This window comes from Sturnus vulgaris, chromosome 19 (assembly GCF_052056855.1).
Source record: "Sturnus vulgaris isolate bStuVul1 chromosome 19, bStuVul1.hap1, whole genome shotgun sequence".
Taxonomy (NCBI): domain Eukaryota; kingdom Metazoa; phylum Chordata; class Aves; order Passeriformes; family Sturnidae; genus Sturnus; species Sturnus vulgaris.
This window is the reverse complement of record NC_142261.1, coordinates 11,302,783-11,319,892: the sequence shown is the minus strand read 5'-3', so window position 1 is coordinate 11,319,892 and position 17,110 is coordinate 11,302,783. Positions and strand designations below refer to the sequence as shown.

The 17,110-nt window shown below is 48.1% G+C and overlaps 1 protein-coding gene across 6 annotated transcripts in view; it reads right to left on the bottom strand.

The window, feature by feature from the left end:
• Nucleotides 1-7,386: 7,386 nt before the first annotated feature.
• ADORA2A (adenosine A2a receptor) overlaps nucleotides 7,387-17,110 on the bottom strand; it is a 28,442-nt gene continuing 18,718 nt past the window's right edge. For all 6 annotated transcript variants that reach the window (XM_088175879.1, XM_088175874.1, XM_088175876.1 and 3 more), the window contains one exon: nucleotides 7,387-13,310. In XM_088175879.1, coding sequence (XP_088032005.1) covers nucleotides 12,350-13,310 — 961 coding nt within the window. In that variant the 3' untranslated portion in view covers nucleotides 7,387-12,349. The remainder of the gene's footprint in view (nucleotides 13,311-17,110) is intronic.

The following is a 17,110-nucleotide window of genomic DNA, read 5'->3' as shown; positions in this document are numbered from 1 at the left end:
AAAGGGCCCTATTTGCACACCCACCTCAGCCTCTGATCTGGCTTCTCCCAGTGATGCTATTCTTTGCTCCCTCTTCTCTTCTTGCAGCTATTTGGCACAAAGAAATATCAGGGAATCAGCTATAGTATATCCTTGGATGCCAGTGTAGAAAGGTATGGCCAGCCTCAGGGCCTCTGCCTGGCACACCACAGCACACAGCTTTTCAGGAAGCAGGAGAACATGAGGCAGAGGAGAAGAAACCAGCAAATAAACAAAAAGTTAAAATGAAAAATTGCAGAACAGATTCACAAGATGAAACGAAAAAAAAAAAGGGGGGGAGGAGAGGAAGAGTGCAACCATCTTCAAAACACAGCACAAATAGAGGTTGGGGAGCATAAAATAAATTTTCTTCTATTAATCCCATGATCTCTGCCAGCAGTGCTGCTCTGTTGACTCCACCCACCCATGCATAGTCAGCTTCAATTACCTACCTCAGGAACATTCATTACAGGAAGATGCCCTGTGTGTATCAAATTAGTGCCTTTAGAAAGCCCCTTCAGGAAACATCTACATGCTCCTTATTCAGTTAGCAGGGAGGGATGGAGTGGGGATGCCTGCTGAGAAGGGGATTTTATGCAAGCACAGGACTGGTGGACTGACAGGGACATGTCCTGCCTGTACTGAATATTGGTGCAGCCTCTCAATTGCTTTTGTGCACAAAAACCATCATATTCTAGAGTTGAAAAAATTCTAATCTTAAATGGAAAGTACTGGGATGAACAACTGGGCCTGGAGGTACCCACCCACAAGGGATATCACCTTTTAATCTACATAAGAGACCAAGGCTGATGAGCCTTTAGATGCCTCTGGAAGGTGTTTTAACCTCAGAGTTTTGGCATGAACTTATGGCATTGAAACAAGCAGCCAAGTCACTTGGAGCAACAACAAAGATAATACCAGTCCAAAATATTCCCCCTGTAGCTGGGCTTGGGAAAATGTGAGATTTCTATGTGCAACACACAAAGGTCTTAGATGCTGCAAAATCTACCAGTCATCTATTGGAACAGCCACTGACACACTGGGGCAAGTCTTCAGCACATTTCCTAAAGTGCTGAACAGAGATCTCAGAGGACATAGCCACAGACTGATGCCTCTTTCAGGGACGTGGTGTCTCACAGAAATGTCCCATTCTCCTGCTCTTGTTGCCCCGGGGAAATGGGATGTAACATGCTGCCAACAGCTGCGAGCAAACAAGACTGTCCACATGGCAGCTGTAAGGCAATGGGTCTGAGGAGAGATAAATTTCTGTCTCTGACAATAGCTAATGGGCTCCAGGCAGACTGGCAGCTGCAAAGCACCCAGTTCCCTGCTCTGGTTCTGCTGACCAGGCACCTCTGGGACTGTACTTTGAGCTGGTGAAGAAAAGAGGCAGAACAAGTCTGCTTCCATCTATTTTTATACTGCAGATCCATCTGCTTCTCTCCACAGCTGGCAAGGCCTGGAGCTCAGTTTAGATCCTCCCAACAAAAGCCTCTTTATGAGGCATGGGAATCCCCCAGCACTATCAACACCATTTGGATTGGATTGCCCAGGCACGAGCTATTTTGGGCACCACAGGTGGTTTTCTCCATCTCACTGAGCACAGGGATGGAGCCAGCAGATGCCTCACCACAATACTGCTCTGCTATTCCACCAGGGGTAAACCGAGCAGTGTGAAGGATCTGATAAGCTCATTGAATCTGAGGAGATGGGACACAAAGGGAAGAGTTCAGGGAATGGGCTTCTCAGGTGAGACAGAGCAGAATTTCCATCAACACCGAGACTGAGAACTGCTTTTGAGACAGAAAAACAGAGCAGAGCTGATGAGTCTGCCCTGAGCAAAGCACTAACTCACCTCACATCTAGACCCAAGGTCTTCATCCCACAGATGCTGTACCCTAGAGAGCAACTCCTGCTCTGTCAGGGCAAAGCAGAAACCTCTCCTCTCCTCTCCTCTCCTCTCCTCTCCTCTCCTCTCCTCTCCTCTCCTCTCCTCTCCTCTCCTCTCCTCTCCTCTCCTCTCCTCTCCTCTCCTCTCCTCCTCTCCTCTCCTCTCCTCTCCTCTCCTCTCCTCTCCTCTCCTCTCCTCTCCTCTCCTCTCCTCTCCTCTCCTCTCCTCTCCTCTCCTCTCCTCTCCTCTCCTCTCCTCTCCTCTCCTCTCCTCTCCTCTCCTCTCCTCTCCTCTCCTCTCCTCTCCTCTCCTCTCCTCTCCTCTCCTCTCCTCTCCTCTCCTCTCCTCTCCTCTCCTCTCCTCTCCTCTCCTCTCCTCTCCTCTCCTCTCCTCTCCTCTCCTCTCCTCTCCTCTCCTCTCCTCTCCTCTCCTCTCCATCCAGGCAGTAACACCTTCCTTTATGCTGAGGTTCAACATCTGCTTGTTCCTGTTGGAGAGAGCTCCAAGCTCTGGGTTTCCCCCTGACACACAAGCAGCAGAAACTCTCCCAGCCTCTCCTTTCTCTGTTATTTTATTGCATGGATGCCATTTCCTGTGTTTATTTTTCTTGCCTGCTTAGCTGGCCTGGAGGGTCTCACCTGCTGGAAAACTGCCTTTACTTCTCTATCTGCAACACTGGCCAAGGGTTAGCAAAAAGAAAGTTTTAGTCACTTCTAGTTTTCTTGGGATGCCTGACTACCAGCAGAGGCCAAAGGCCACAGATGCTGAGGGAGAGCAAGTTCCTGTGTGTCCTCACCTGGAAGTTCACATCAGCAGATGCATCTCTTTAGGAAGAAGAACAGGGACACATTTCACAGCACTGGGACTCATCTGGCATGGAAAGAACACAGCCACCTGGAAAACTCTGAATTCATGGCTCTGTCCTCAAGGAGCTCCCTAGGAGACCGTGAACGTGTCTGTGCAGCAGACAGAGCACAGCTCTTCCAAGACCTGAGTGACACACAGGCTTCAGTGCTCAGTGTCAGTCCCATGTCACTGACATCCCGACCCCAGGACACAGCCTCATGCTTTTTACAGGAAGAAGGCATTAAACTCTCCCAGGGAGGACTGGATGTCCCACACTGTGTTTCCAAATCAAATGCTGATGGAAAGATCCTCCTGCAAGGGAATCAGGGACTTCAGAGAGCACGTCCTCCTGTCCAGGCACACAGGGAAAATCTGCAGGAACAGGGTTGCTACAGTCCTTGAAAGTGCAGGCACTTCTGAACCATGGAAAGGCATGGGCAGCCCTTGCATCTTGGATAAAATCCTTGTGCATTAGGTCTGGTGTATGGCAGGAAAGGAGGGATCATCTGCAAACACAGAATTTAGGATGAGAGAGAAATTGCTTGGGAAGCAAGTGCTCAAAGAAAGCAAGCTGAAAGTGTTTCTGCTTAAAAGACTTGATTCCTACGTGTTGGTTCAATCCATAAGGAGTGGGGGATCTTGAGTTTCATTTTGTTGCAGATGAATTCTAGCTGGGTTAGTTCAGAAGACTGGAAGGCCTCAGTGCAAGTTAGGGATATTATTGTGTATTTCCTCTGGAAGGAAACCAAAATGCTGTTTCCCATGACTTCAGAAAGGACACAGCTGTAGAACAAGCAGCTGAGTCTCAGCTTTACTTGTGGCATTGAGTTACCGATGGTGGGAGAAAAGACTATTTCTGTTTTTCCAATGCAACCTTTAGCATTTTGATCCTTCTGGAATTAGAGGAGGATCTTGAGGAGGGTCTGAGATTTTTTTTTTTTGTCTCCACCCTATTCTGTTAGTGCTTTTGGCATGGATATAAAGAAAGGCAGGAAACACTTGGAATACTGGACTGCTCCCAAATGGCAGGCACCTCACAAACGAGGCAGTCAGCTGTCCTTTAAGGTGCTGGGTGCCACATAGCCCAGCAGCCCTCTACTGGGGCTGGGTGCTCTCCTCTTGAGACTCTGCCTTTCAATCAGTCACTATGCTTGTGAATTAACTGCAGCTGTCCCCCAGTAACCTCTCTGGGACTGGGAATGCAAACACTAGCCCTCTTCTCCCCGGTGTCTTTTGGATCTGCAGAGTAACTTCACAATCGGATGTGTTACCAGCACAGAACAGCTTCAAGTCAGCAGCACGATCTTCAGTTGCCTGCAAGGAGCTTTGTGTATCTCAGGGCTGGATCAGGAAACCTGTGATTGCTCACAATCACATTAACAGAGAAGACAGGATGTCAGGGACTCACTCAGCAAGTCTCAGAGCTACCATTCCTGTCACCTGTGAAACCAGTCAAATTCTCTGGATGATGGAATGGTTTAATATCACAGGATCCAGTGTGTGTGGCAGGGCTGCTCAAGACATTAACACAGGAAGCAATATTGTTCAATGTCGACTTAACTGCCTGGCAGGTTACACAGTAATGTGGAAGGATGGGAGCCCACTTGGGCCCAGCACTCAGAGCCCTGCAATCAGCATTTCTCCTTGGCAGGACTCTCATTTCTAGAGCTCAGTGCTAACAGCTCGTGTGAGCCTGGAGTCAGAACGGCCTTCACCCAGCCCAGAGCAGCACGGGCACAGGTGCCAGACCCAGCACACCTGTCTGCAGGAGGCTTCAGCATCTGCCACTGCTCAGCCCTTCAGCACCTCCAAAATAGGAACTTGGCAAACAAAGCCAACAGAGTGCATTGCTAAGCAGAACATTCTGCCGAGTCCCAACACCAGGACTGCGTGTTATAGGGCACTTGCCAATTCCTGAGTCAACTTTATTTATTATACACAAGAAAGGTCATGACGAATCTCAAAAGATAAAATCTGTGTCTGTCAAGTCACCTTCCTTATTTTCATTGGCCCAAACCCTCACGTTCCACACCAACAATAACAGGACATGGGTTCAGGAGGCACCATGAGTGCAGCTTACCCTGAGATGGCCCAGGCTTGTTTTGCATTCTTCATTGAACTGATCCAGGCTGCTTAATTCTCTTTATTTGGAGGTGGTGGTTTTGTTTTCTTTTTTCTGGATGCAATCACCACACTGCACAAGAGCCCTGCAACCATGGAAATCCCAAAGAACAGGCACAAGCTTTCACAGCCCAGATGATGCAGAATACCCAGATGATGCAGCTGCAAGCTCTCCAACAACATGAAGTACCCAAGATATGCTTAACTCCCAATTAGAAGAAATACCCTGGAAATACTCCAGCCCAAAAAAACATCCCCATGATCTCATCAACAGCTGGGGCAGCAAGATACCCCGTGCACATAGATTTCTTCATTGTCATTATGAGCTATCACCTAGGACAGGCAGAAGATTGGAGCTGCCTCAGGTTCTGGGTAAATCCTTGGCTAAACCTGAGCAATTGCAGCTCCAATGCTGTCAGTGTCCAAGCTAGCAGGTTTAAAAACTTCCCTGGGATCTGTAGAAGTTGCAGTCACCTCTCTGGATTGCAGCAGAACACTCCCAGAAACCACAGTCCCTGCTTTGGAGTTCAGTGTAACAGTCTTGGACCACACAGTATGGATCTGCACTCCACATAACCTCATCTTTGTCATCTTTTTTACTCTGAACTTTGCAGATGGAAAGTTCTTTTCCCACTCCTTGCCTTTCACTTGCTGAAAAATCATTATGCTGCTCTCAGACCCAAACTTGGTTTAGATTACTTACTTTGATGTGTTGCAAGGACTCTAATTCTTGAAATGAAATTCTGATTTCCTGAGATCTAGCCAGGACTTTCCTGACACTGCAGGATCTTAGCAGCGACTGCTGCAGTCCCAAAACAGAGAAATTCCTGCATCTTACAGCCAAAACTCCTCCAACAACTCTACCCACTGGGTCATTTCTGAGGAAGCATCTCCAATATCCAGGGATGCCTCTCTGTTATCTGAACAACACTGAAGAGATTGGGAAGTCAGGAGAGAGCACAGGTCCTCTTACAATCAGCGAGACCAACCTGCAGTGAGTCACATCATCTATCCTGAGGTGGGATTATCTGTGGGATCAGAGAAGGGAATTCCTCCCAGGATCACTTGGAGCAGGCAAAAGTCTGTCTTGTTCCCATGAACACACAGAGAATCTCATTTCTCACATGGTCACAGTCAAATGCAAGACTGGAGCAATCTTTCCTGTGAAAGTAAATTGTGAGTTCCACAGGGCCTCAGAGGAGGTGCTTGGAGCTTTTTAACTGCCTGAAACTTCTTGAAACACATGCAGACACTTGTGTGCATTAAGCTTAGCAGCAAAGTCTTCCTGGTATGAGGCAAAAGTGACAAGGAAGATTCTGCTGCTTTAAATACTGTGAAAAAAAAGCTCTTTAGCCAAAATCATTATCTCCCATTCCTAGGGAAAACTTACTAATCCTCCACAGCCCCATCCTACTTCATCACTCAGAAATGTCAGCAGTCCCCGGTGCTGCAGCCAGCCCTGCAGGCTCTGATTGCTCCCAACGACTGAGCCAAGGTGTGGATCTCTGAGCAGAGATTTCAGATCAGGCCAATTGTGTTGTTAGGCTGGAGCTCTCTCTGTTCTTCCAAGTTTTTTCTTAGGTAGCAGCATTGTTCCCCTGGGCTCCTGCAGACACCCATTGTTCCCAAGCTCCGGGCCTTTGATGCTGCAGAACAAAACGCACAGTGTTTGTGGAAGGAGGGAAAATCAAAAAGCTTCTCAATTACACACTTGGTTGAACAGCTGGGACAATTGGCTGCAGAGCACCAGGGTGCCTGCACCTCTCCACAAAGTGGGGCCTCCCCTGTGGAGGCTTTGAGCACAGCACAGTGACCCCAAAGAGGGAATGACCGGTGGTTGATGGCTATCTGGTGAACTCTCATTTCAGAACCTCTCAATTCCAAGTGCTCCTGGATTGAACAGACTTTTACTAACCTCCTTAGACACACATTTAGTAGCTGCCAGCTGGAAGAAGCTGGAAATTACTCCTGCTTCAGCATTGCTCAGGTTTGACAGGAGAAACACCACAGCAGCATCTAGATTTCCTGCCTCTATTTCCAAACTAATTTGGCTGGCAAGAACTGGGCAGAAGTCTGAAGGGGTGATGGCCTGAGGTGCACCAGCAGGGCCACATAGGAGAGCCAGCAGGGTGGGATGGCCCAGTCACAGGTGACAAAGCTGCTGCACGGTGCAGTTATGGAGCCTCAGTGCTGCTGTGGAACATCCCCTTCCTGCCAGGGCAGTGGTTGTGGTGAAAACAGCTCAATTTTGTGTCCCATACATAGCTGTGAACAATTTCTACTGCCACGATGACAGAGCCTGGGATGTTAGAGATGGGAGGAGTCTTGCAGTCCATTTGGGTCTGTCACTTGAGTCCACACTAATCTTTTCTGTGAAAGCACAGGCAGCACAAGGGAGAGAGCTCTCCAGAAGGATCAATCAATGGAGAAAGCTAATAATATAATAAAAAATACTTGCACAAAAGATCCAGCCAGCCGGATCTTCCTGGGACAAAGGCACTCACACTCTCTTTTACAAATATATTTTATTATTTTAATGCTTATTAAGAAATGTAACCAAGACAGACTCCGCAGCACCAGCGGCTCCTCACTGCCCAGCAGTCTGATGACTTCACAGATATGAAAACTTCACAGATTCAAAAAAAACTTTGGTCAATGCACTTTAAATACATTTGCATGCACAGATTCTCCCACTCCCTTCCCACCCCCCCAGTGGTAACTGACAGAGGGAAAACAACACCTATATCATAAAACATATAAATTAAAAGAGTAATTGTTTCATACTGACAGCATGTGCAGCGAGGTGTTCATAGTGTCTTGGTTTGCAGACCACAGAGAACCTCTCCACAGGACAGGGCAGGAACACCAGCTCCTGAGACAGTGGGATGTGAGATAGTGAAGGATGTTCTCAGATCAACGGGTTCCAGTCTTGATTTTAACACATCCTTGTGTGAACAGCCCCAGCAGGCAAGCAAGATGGGGAATTACACAGAACATTGCCCCAGTCTGGGGTTTCTCATCTGTCAGGGTTACTCACCTCTCATGCAAATAAGGAACAGGTGATTTTTGTTACTCTTTATGTGTTTTGCCATAAAGACAGCCAGAAGCTCACGGCTGGAAAGAAAAAATGCTGAAATGACTCAGTGCAATTTGATGCCCAAAACAATTTGGGAGAGAACTGACTATTAGGCAGCTGAACTTAGCAGACCCCACCAGAGAGTATTGCATGCAGGTTTAATGCATTGCAGCACCACTGCAGCCTGTTTGTCCTTCCACAGAACTTGGCTGGAAGGATTTGGTTTTAGGTAGGGCCCATGCTCATGAAGCAGAAGGGGATTTGTTATACCTGGATGTGCTCCTGAAATGGGACAATGTATCTGGAAAGGACATAATCCATAAGAACCATTCCTGCCTCAGTCAATATAGCCCCTACAAAGTCAACCCAGGAGAGCTGTAAGCTGTACATCCCTTCCAGCATCCTTCCTCAGCAAGGCACACCTTGGTCTCAAGCCAGCATCATCTTTACACCCCACAGCACCTCCCAGCACATTCCTGCTCCCCTGAAATCCTCCCAAACACCAACTTTACAAATGCTCCTTCACTACCAAGAATTCCTGTCCATCCTGACCCTCCAGTCTCCCACACCTTGGAGACTTCTCTATATCCACCAGCATCTCCTGAGTCCTCTTCAAAAAATTATCAAAGGCTCAGACTATTCTATGTCCAAGTCCACCTGCACCTAGCACCAGCTGGGACCAGTGAGAAATCTTTTCTGTCTCCAGTATTCCCAGCTGTCCCATCAGGCTAAATTGCTTCTTGGTTCAAGAGCTGCAGTTCAAGCTTGCACAGAGCTTTGAAATATCACTGGTCTGAAAGGGACTCTGCAGGACACAGCTGTAAGTGCATTTATTTGCACACAGAAAAAAAGCAGTGCCCTATTGAGGAGAGAGCCCCAAGAACTCTTGGTAAAATTACTCCTGGCAACTGATCAAACTTTGCTTTCTCCAAAACTCTTTTATAAAGCAAATAAACTCTGGAGCCTAAGAGTCTTCAGGGAATGGTGAAATTCATGGAATGCCCTCATGCCAAATGAGGCCCTACATCTCTCTGTGCATCTTCAGACTTCTTTAGCAAAAAGTTCTCATTCAATGAAATTAGCCTCTGCTGACCCCAGCTCCTACTCTCTGGACCCCCTGCACCTGGGATTCCCAAGAAAGTCTTCTCCAGCTTCTCCTGATAGTCACTTCATTCTTCCCTTTGTCTTGGCACCACCTTTGTTTATCCAAAACAGCTGGATCAGCTAAATGTTCTCCAGCTGGAAGAAAAATGGGGATATGAGTGGTCCTAGGAAGTTTGGAAGGCAGGTGCTTCTCTCAAGAGTGGAGAGCTGCCAGGAGAAGGAAAGAGCACACTTCGTTGATGGAACCTACCGCTTCTTTTTTTTTTAAGGAAAACAAACCAAAAAGCAGGAAGCCCTGAAATTATGATCCCTAGAAAACAAGAAATATGAAGTCCTAAATTCTGTGCAAAAGGCTCCTGCTCCCCCCATCATCTGCCTCAGAAACATCCTGTGAGGGTCCATCCCAGCCATATGTTTGCCAGAAGGCCCAGCATGTGAGCAGCTGCTATCCCTTCCTTCGTGTCACTGCTCACAGCTCCACAAACCATGCTCCTGTACCCTGCCCTTCCTCCTGCACACAGCCCACCCTATTCTCACACCCTTCTCACTTCAGTCTGAATCACTGATATTGAAAGGGACTGGATACACCTGGGGGCAGCTCAAGCAGCAACACTAAAGCTAAATTCAAGACATCTGGAAAGTCAGTAAGCTTGCCTGGTGATCTGGTTGGGCAGGAAAGTTTCCCAGAGCAATCTGGAAAGCAAAACAATCCTGTTTGTCCATCAACATAGATCAACTTGATTCTTGGGGCAACCAAGCAAGAAATTGCCATAAGTAAATGTGGAGCTGCTCAGGAAGGAATAGAAAGCAACCAATCCACAGCAAGTGTCCAAAGTCTGATCCAATGCAGTGCAAACCATCCCTTTCCAATGGCAGCTAAAGCTCAACAGGCAACACTTCTGCACTCATGTGTGTTCCAGCACATGAGCAATGCTGGTATTTTCCCACACTTCCTTCCCTGCTCTGGGTCTTTGTGGCCCTAATTGTTATTGACATGAGTGCCGGATGTAATCTTGTGTTATTCTTAGAAACATTTCAGCTCCCAGCTGAGGCCTGAAGAGAACAGCCCCCCATTTTCCTGAGTTCTTCTGCCACTGTTACAGGAGGTCAGAGAAGCCATCACACGAATAACCTACAGAAATATTCCATCAAGAAGGATCAGGAGTAACGAGATCCCGAGTCGCCCTAGAGAGGAGCTACCTCTGACGTCAGTCACAGGGAAATGGTTTAGTGTTCCCTAATGGTGCTGCAGTGACAATCCTCTGCTCTCACGTCACACTACGGCCAAGAGCCCTGCCAAAAAAGCAGCAGTTCAATTAAACCACCAAGTCTATTGTTTTCCAAACTGGCCTGTCTTTCTGCTGAGGACTGTGGTGGCAGCCACATCTTTTTATCCATCTCACAGTAAGCTTTGTGCTAGCCCAGAGCAGCTACATACTCAGACACATTCAGCATCATAAACTTCTCCCCACATGCGTGTAGAGAAACTGGCAAAAAAAAAAAAATTCTCTTCATAATGAAACTGATTTTTCTTTTTAATAGTTCACAATATATAAAATAAACACGGAATAAGAACATGCAAACCTAACCTGCCTTTCCTCAAGTATGAAAATCCAGTTTCCTTTGGCTTCTGAAATGCTAGTGGGCAGACACGAGGAGGAACCAGAGTAGGGGAGGATATTTCTGATGTTTTCAGCTGGGGAATAAGCTTCAGATTCCTGGAATTACCAGACTTTGCATTTTGCAGTAGGACCACTACTGCCTGTCTCTCCAGAGGGCTGGTAGTACTGGACATGGATTATTTGTCTGAAAAACAAAACCCAGACAGTCTTCAGGTAGAATTCAAGCTGATGTGATTTTCTGTGGTCCTTGAGCTGCCAGACTTTCTGTGACACAGAAAATTACCAAACTGCAGTGAAACACGTCTGCAACAAACCACAGCAGTGTGTACACTTGCTGCAGCACAGATTTGCCTGTTCTCTTCTACAGAAAGTAGAAACTGCAGTTTCTAAGCTGAGTTCCAATACTACTGGCACCTTTTAGCTTCTCAGAGCAGGAGCATCTTCTAACCAGACAGGCCCAGCTCTGTTGGCCTCTGCACCACAGGGACACATCAGGCTTCACAGGAAAAAACTGAAATCACAGGAGAAAAGGTTTTTAGATAGAGCTCTTTGGAATTCCAAAATTAGATCAAGGTATGTGCGTGGGTTGGTCTCTATCCCAAGAAAGAAGAAAAAGGTCTCTCAGCCTGTTGAGTGAGGATGAGGATGACTGAAATATGGAATATTACCTCCCCTCACACACATCTGGGGCCATGGAAAGAACTTACATTCTAGGAGCTCAGGAGGAGAAGCAGAGAGACAGGGGGAAAGCAGAAAGTGCCACCAGCCTACAGAGAGCTCACACACCCACAGCCCTTCACAGCCCTGCCCTGAGAACACAGCCACAGCCCTGCCCTGAGAACACAGCCACAGCCCTGGCCCACAGCACCACATCCTGCTAACAGCCCTTCTGCCAAGGGAAGTCCTTGGCAAGGCTCAGCTTTGGTGATTTGTTGGACAAAGTGGAGCACTGGGAGGTTGCATGTGCCATGTGCATCTGGAACATTGAGTGCTCAGGGAACAGATATGAGCTCTTGCCCATCTTTTATAACTTAAGATACAGTAACCTTATCACCATGTGGAAAAAAAAACCATTTGAGCAACCTGTTGCAGTATAAGCTTTAAAAACACAAACTGAAAGACAAAGTGCCATGGTTGAAAGTATCCAGAGTTCCCATCAGGTAAATTCCTTCCCTCTCCAAGCAGCTCCTGGCATCTTTCCTATAGATTTTGCTATCCCCCCTTCTGCTTGTTGCAGGGCCACAGTACTAAGAAGCCCTTCCCAGTTTGATCTTTTTTATGCAGGGATTATTTCCAGCCATGCTTCTATTTCCATTGGTAAAGACAGTGAAACCAACACTCAACCCCAGGCACAGCACATCGTCCTGAAATCCCTGCATCAGCAGTCTCCCAGTGCTGAACTTGGAATGCCATCCTCGACCCTGGCACTGCTCTTGGTGACAGGTCATTGATGGGTAACGTGTCCCTCCTTCCTCAGTCCACTTCTGTGGTCTCTTGGCTTTTCTCCAGTCTGGTATTTAGGATCATCCAATAGTCCTGGACATGGACTCCTTTCTCCACAGCGATCTGGATATACTGCTCTCCCCCCGCCCCCCAACCTCCCTTTCTGCCATGGCAGAGGTCACCAATGGAAAAAAAAATAATTCTACCAGGAAAACTTTGAATGTCTCATCAGGAAACGTCAGCCGCAGCAAAGGCTGCTCTTTCCAGATCTGAGTAAGACACCTGGGCATCAATTAGCTCTTCACTATGAAGCTCCCTGTTCAGGCATGCATCTGAGAGAATCCCATTTTTGCAGGAATGTGGGAGATGCCCATTTGTCTCCAAGTCCAGAGCATTTCCATTCTGGTGCCATTCCAGGCCAGCTTTGCATTTGTTGAAGTCCTGTTTTTCGGGATCCCTGTGGATGTCTCCGTTGGCGTACACCTCCAGTGCGTACTCGCTGATGCGTATGCTGGCGTTCTCGGCGTCCCCACCGTGGGTGGAAGTCCTGGAGCTGGCTGCCCCCGCCTTGAACGGCTCCTTGCGGCCCAGGATGTGCTGGCTGATGATTTTTCGGAAGGTGTGTCGGAACTCCCTGATGCGGTAGGCATAAATGAGGGGGTTTACCACCGAGTTAGCGTGAGACAGGATGATAGCCAGATACATCAGCCAGAGGGGAGCGTGGGCACATTTCGGGCAAAACAGGGTAAAGCAGTTAATAATGTGTAGTGGAAGCCAGCAGACTGCAAACAGCCCAACAATGATGGCTAAAGACTTGGCTGCGTGGACTTCCTTCTGCAGCGTGGAGCGGGAGCGTTCCCCGTGTACCATCTTGTTCTCCATCTGCTTGAGCTGGCGCCGGGCTGCCATGAAGATTTTCAAGTAGATACCAAACATGAGGAGGAGGGGCAGGAGCACACAGGCAAAGAAGTTGTAGTAGACCATGTACTCCATGGTGACCACGGCCTCGAACAGACACGCCACCATGCTGTCGCTGCAGTTGATGGGAGAGGACCAGTTGGAACCCGGCTCTTGGTCCTGGGCACGCTTGTGCCACCCCAGCATCGGGGTCAGGCCGATGATGAAGGACAACACCCAGCAGATGGCAATGATGCCTTTGGCTCGAGAGCCCGTCACCAAGCCATTGTACCTGTAAAGCAGAGAGATGGGAGCTATGTCAGTGTCATTCAACAAGCTGCTGCCACCCACACACCACCACCATAGCTCCATGTTCCAGGAGACTGTGAGAAAGGCACCTGTTCCATCAGAGGGGCCTTTGCACTGATGTACAGAACCCACACAGCACACCAAGGACACAGTGACACTGCCACCTACTCCCTTCCCCGTTCCTTTAAGCAGTCAGTAGTTGATAGAAAAGCAGGGAAATTAATTCAGTTTTCATCTGCGCTCCTTCACTCCACCAGTCCACTCGGGCATGCACATAGATCTTGCAGCCTGGATAACCAACAGCACTGCTCTGACCCTTGTGGTGAAGACCACTGTGGGTCTCTTGCCAAAGGCTAAGGCAGTATCTCCTTGTGGCAAAGGAGCAGCCTTTTAGCATGGAATTGTCAGGCCTGTCTTGCAGTAGATCTGGAAACCGAATAGCACAAAAGAACCTGGAAACACAGTGCCATTTGTATCCACATTCTGGTGTGCTCCAGGAAAATCCTGCTGGCTCAGTTGCAGCAGCCAGGTTGGCATTTGCCTGCATGGCACCTCTCTCTGCTCCTCAGTGGCACTTTCAGGAAGACCAGCACCACCAACCCGCTTGAAATAACTGAGGCAAGTCAGCAGTTTACCTCACCAGCCCAGCTAAGCCGACCTGATGTCTTTCTCAGAAAGGAGGAATTAAGCTGAGGACAATTCTCTGAATAGAGGTGTGCCATGGGCTGCACTGCACACACCAAAGGGACCTCAGTAGTAGAGGTACTGATGCCTGGCTGAAGCCAGTGCTCTTAAGAGTAAACTCTCCAAGGTATGTTGAAAGAAACAATAAGCAACGTGGTAGGAATCTGACAGTGCAGCGGAGCCCTTGGTTTGTTTGAGATATCAGCCAGGTTTCCAAGGCCTCACAGGTTCCTGTGAGTCCTGAGCTGACTCCACCAGTTCTTCCCTCTGAAAATGTAAATGAGGGCAGCACTTGAACATTTCAATGCAATTTCCTTCCCTGGGTAATGCTCAGCATGAAAAGTAGATGGCTGGGTTCCCACATTGTGCAGCGTGGGTCCCACACTGTGTTTGACCCCGAGTGTCTGTGATCGGACGGCAGCGCTGGGCTCCCAGTGTTTACCCTGTGCTCCTTCTCCCTCTGGCCCCAGAATTCTCTCTGAAAACAAACATTTCAAGAAATAATATAACAAGCCACAGAAATCTTTCCATCTCCTAGTGAAATAATTACTCCCACAGGTTCATGCTACTATCCCAACACAAGTTCAAGACAGTGGAGAAGAGTGGCTGCTTTTGCACAGTGAAGGATGGAGATCCTGCACATGCTTTAAATCCAAGTGGGCCCTGGAAAAAACAAGACCCATCAGGCTTGAATTTCCCTTTCTCAGTCGCATTTCAAAACCAGAAAAGAGTGAGTGGATAAGGGAGCCAACCACACAATTCCCAGCACACAAAACACACCTAAATTGCGCTTCCAGAAATGAGGAAGGAATTCAGCTGATTCTGAGGGAGAAAAAGGGTTTTTTCCAGCAATTAGTGGATCCTGCCCAGTGCTTAAAGGATGCAAAGGGCACAGCATGAATGATAGCAGAGAGCTACTCTATTCAGACCTCATCAACACATCAAAACAGCATCTGTGCTTTGAAATGTACACTTAGGGAGTAAGAGAGTGACTGGATGCCCTTAAAGCTTGGAAAAACAACAAAACAAAATAAACAAACAAAACAAACAAAAAGCAAACAAAAAAAAACAGACCAAAAAACCCCCAAAACAACAAAAAAAAACCTCCACCCCAACAACCCACAACAACCATCAAAACCCCGCAGCCCTGGAATTAGCTCCATCTTGTCAGAGGAATTTTGAAATTGTGCAGCTGTTATCCCACGACTAGAGATGTCCCTTCCCTTCCACTAAAAATATATTCACTACTGCTGCAGACAAACACCCCCCCCACACTTCCCCCTCCCTCTTATCCTCTGGAGATTCCTGTGCCAGAAGCTTTACAAGCTTCAGAACAGCACTCATCCTGAGCAGCTTCCCAGCTGCAGAGCACTGTGCTGGAGTGCCTGTGCACAACACCTTGCTCAGTGTCTCCCAGGGTCGAGACAGAAAGCTCCCAGCACCTCCTGACATAGCAATGGCCTTGTGTAGGCCAGGTAACCCACTGTTAATTCGTTTAGGAGAGCTTGATTTCTAGGGTCCACATGAGGCACCTCTGACTGACTTGGCTGAGGCAGTGCTGTAGTCCAGATGGGCTTTCCTGGACTCTTTCCTCTTATCCACTTGGAGATGTCATTGCAGACTTTGTGTACATCTTTGTGTACTTTGTCTCAGGATCTTTCCAGGCCCCCAGCAGCCAGGCCAAAGCCACTCTCCATATCCTCAGTACAGAGCTCTGCAGGGTAAGTTCAGGACTTCCCAGACACATCCCCAGTCCTGGCACCATGCAGGAGACACAGGCTGCTGAAAGGAGCTGGTCACAGCTGCAGCCCATGTTCTGTAGAGCTGCCAGGTGACTTTGCAGCATGTCTGATGAGTCCAGACATCTGGATTGTCTGTGCACCAGCAGTTCTGCTTCCTGGAAATAACACACTTGCTACACAAACAACCATTTCTGCTTGTGAAATTCCAGACACAAAGGACGTGAGTGCAGAGCACAGGGATGCTCATGGTGGTGCTGGGTGTGGGGATAGAGGCACCTGCCTCCTCTAAAAAGCAAAACCAACTTTTGCAAACACATGAAAATGTGAAAGATTTCCCCAAAATAGTTTCACCTGCCCTGCTGGTCTCCCAACCACTCAGCTGACAAAATGACTGCAGGAGAACAGCCCTTGGTGAATTTACAGCTCCTCTGGGCTGCCCAGAATAACTTGGCTGTGGATGTGCCACTTTGGGTCCTTGGATTAAATTCTGTGCCAAGAAGATAAAAATTCCTGCACAGAATCTCTGAGACTGGGTGGAGACAGAGCTGGTAGTCTGTCCAGAGTGCTTTCAGGGAGAAGTTAAAATCTTTCAATACATTGAGTGATATGTAGCTGGCCCAACTCACCATCAGTGTCCAGCCATCCTGCTGCTTGTCTTCCAAAGCCTCCTTTGGTGGACAGCACTGCACATCCTCTGTCAGGTGTGAAGCATTTTCCAGACACCTTTACTGCACCACCCAGAATGCCTGTGCTCAGCTGAGGGCTTTGATCTGAATTTCAGCACTGCTCAAAGGTGTTTAACACATCCCTACAAAACACTGCTCATCAAACACATCCATTCCACAGCCACACCCCAGGCAGCTGCAGCCATCAGGGGCAGGACCAAGCAGGATATTCAATCCCTATTACACGAATGTGGACATGAGAGACCCTGGCAATCCCAGATCATCCAGGAAATCTGTGGCAGGGCAAGAAATCAAACTGAGACCTTCCCATGTACCAACTAAATAACCTTTCCCAAACCCCTCAGTCCAGAACCTTCCTCCTCTATTGGCAGGTACCAAGTGATCCTGGTGTTGTCCATGCTATGGAGATGGGGAGGTGGGGTCCCACAGGTGGGCACAGGTGCCCAGCATTCTCTCTTCTCTAACCAGCAGAAGCAGGAATGCTGGGCAGACACAGCTCTGCTCGTGTTTTGATCAGCTTCCTGGAAAAAGCCTTGGTGACAGCAGGTTCTGGGCAGGCCATGAAGGCACTGCCCTCAAAGCCATGCCCGTGTTAACAGAAGGAGGGGAATTACTCTGTTCTCACATGAGGTTCAACCTGCCCTAAATCTATTTAACATGAGCATATGTAG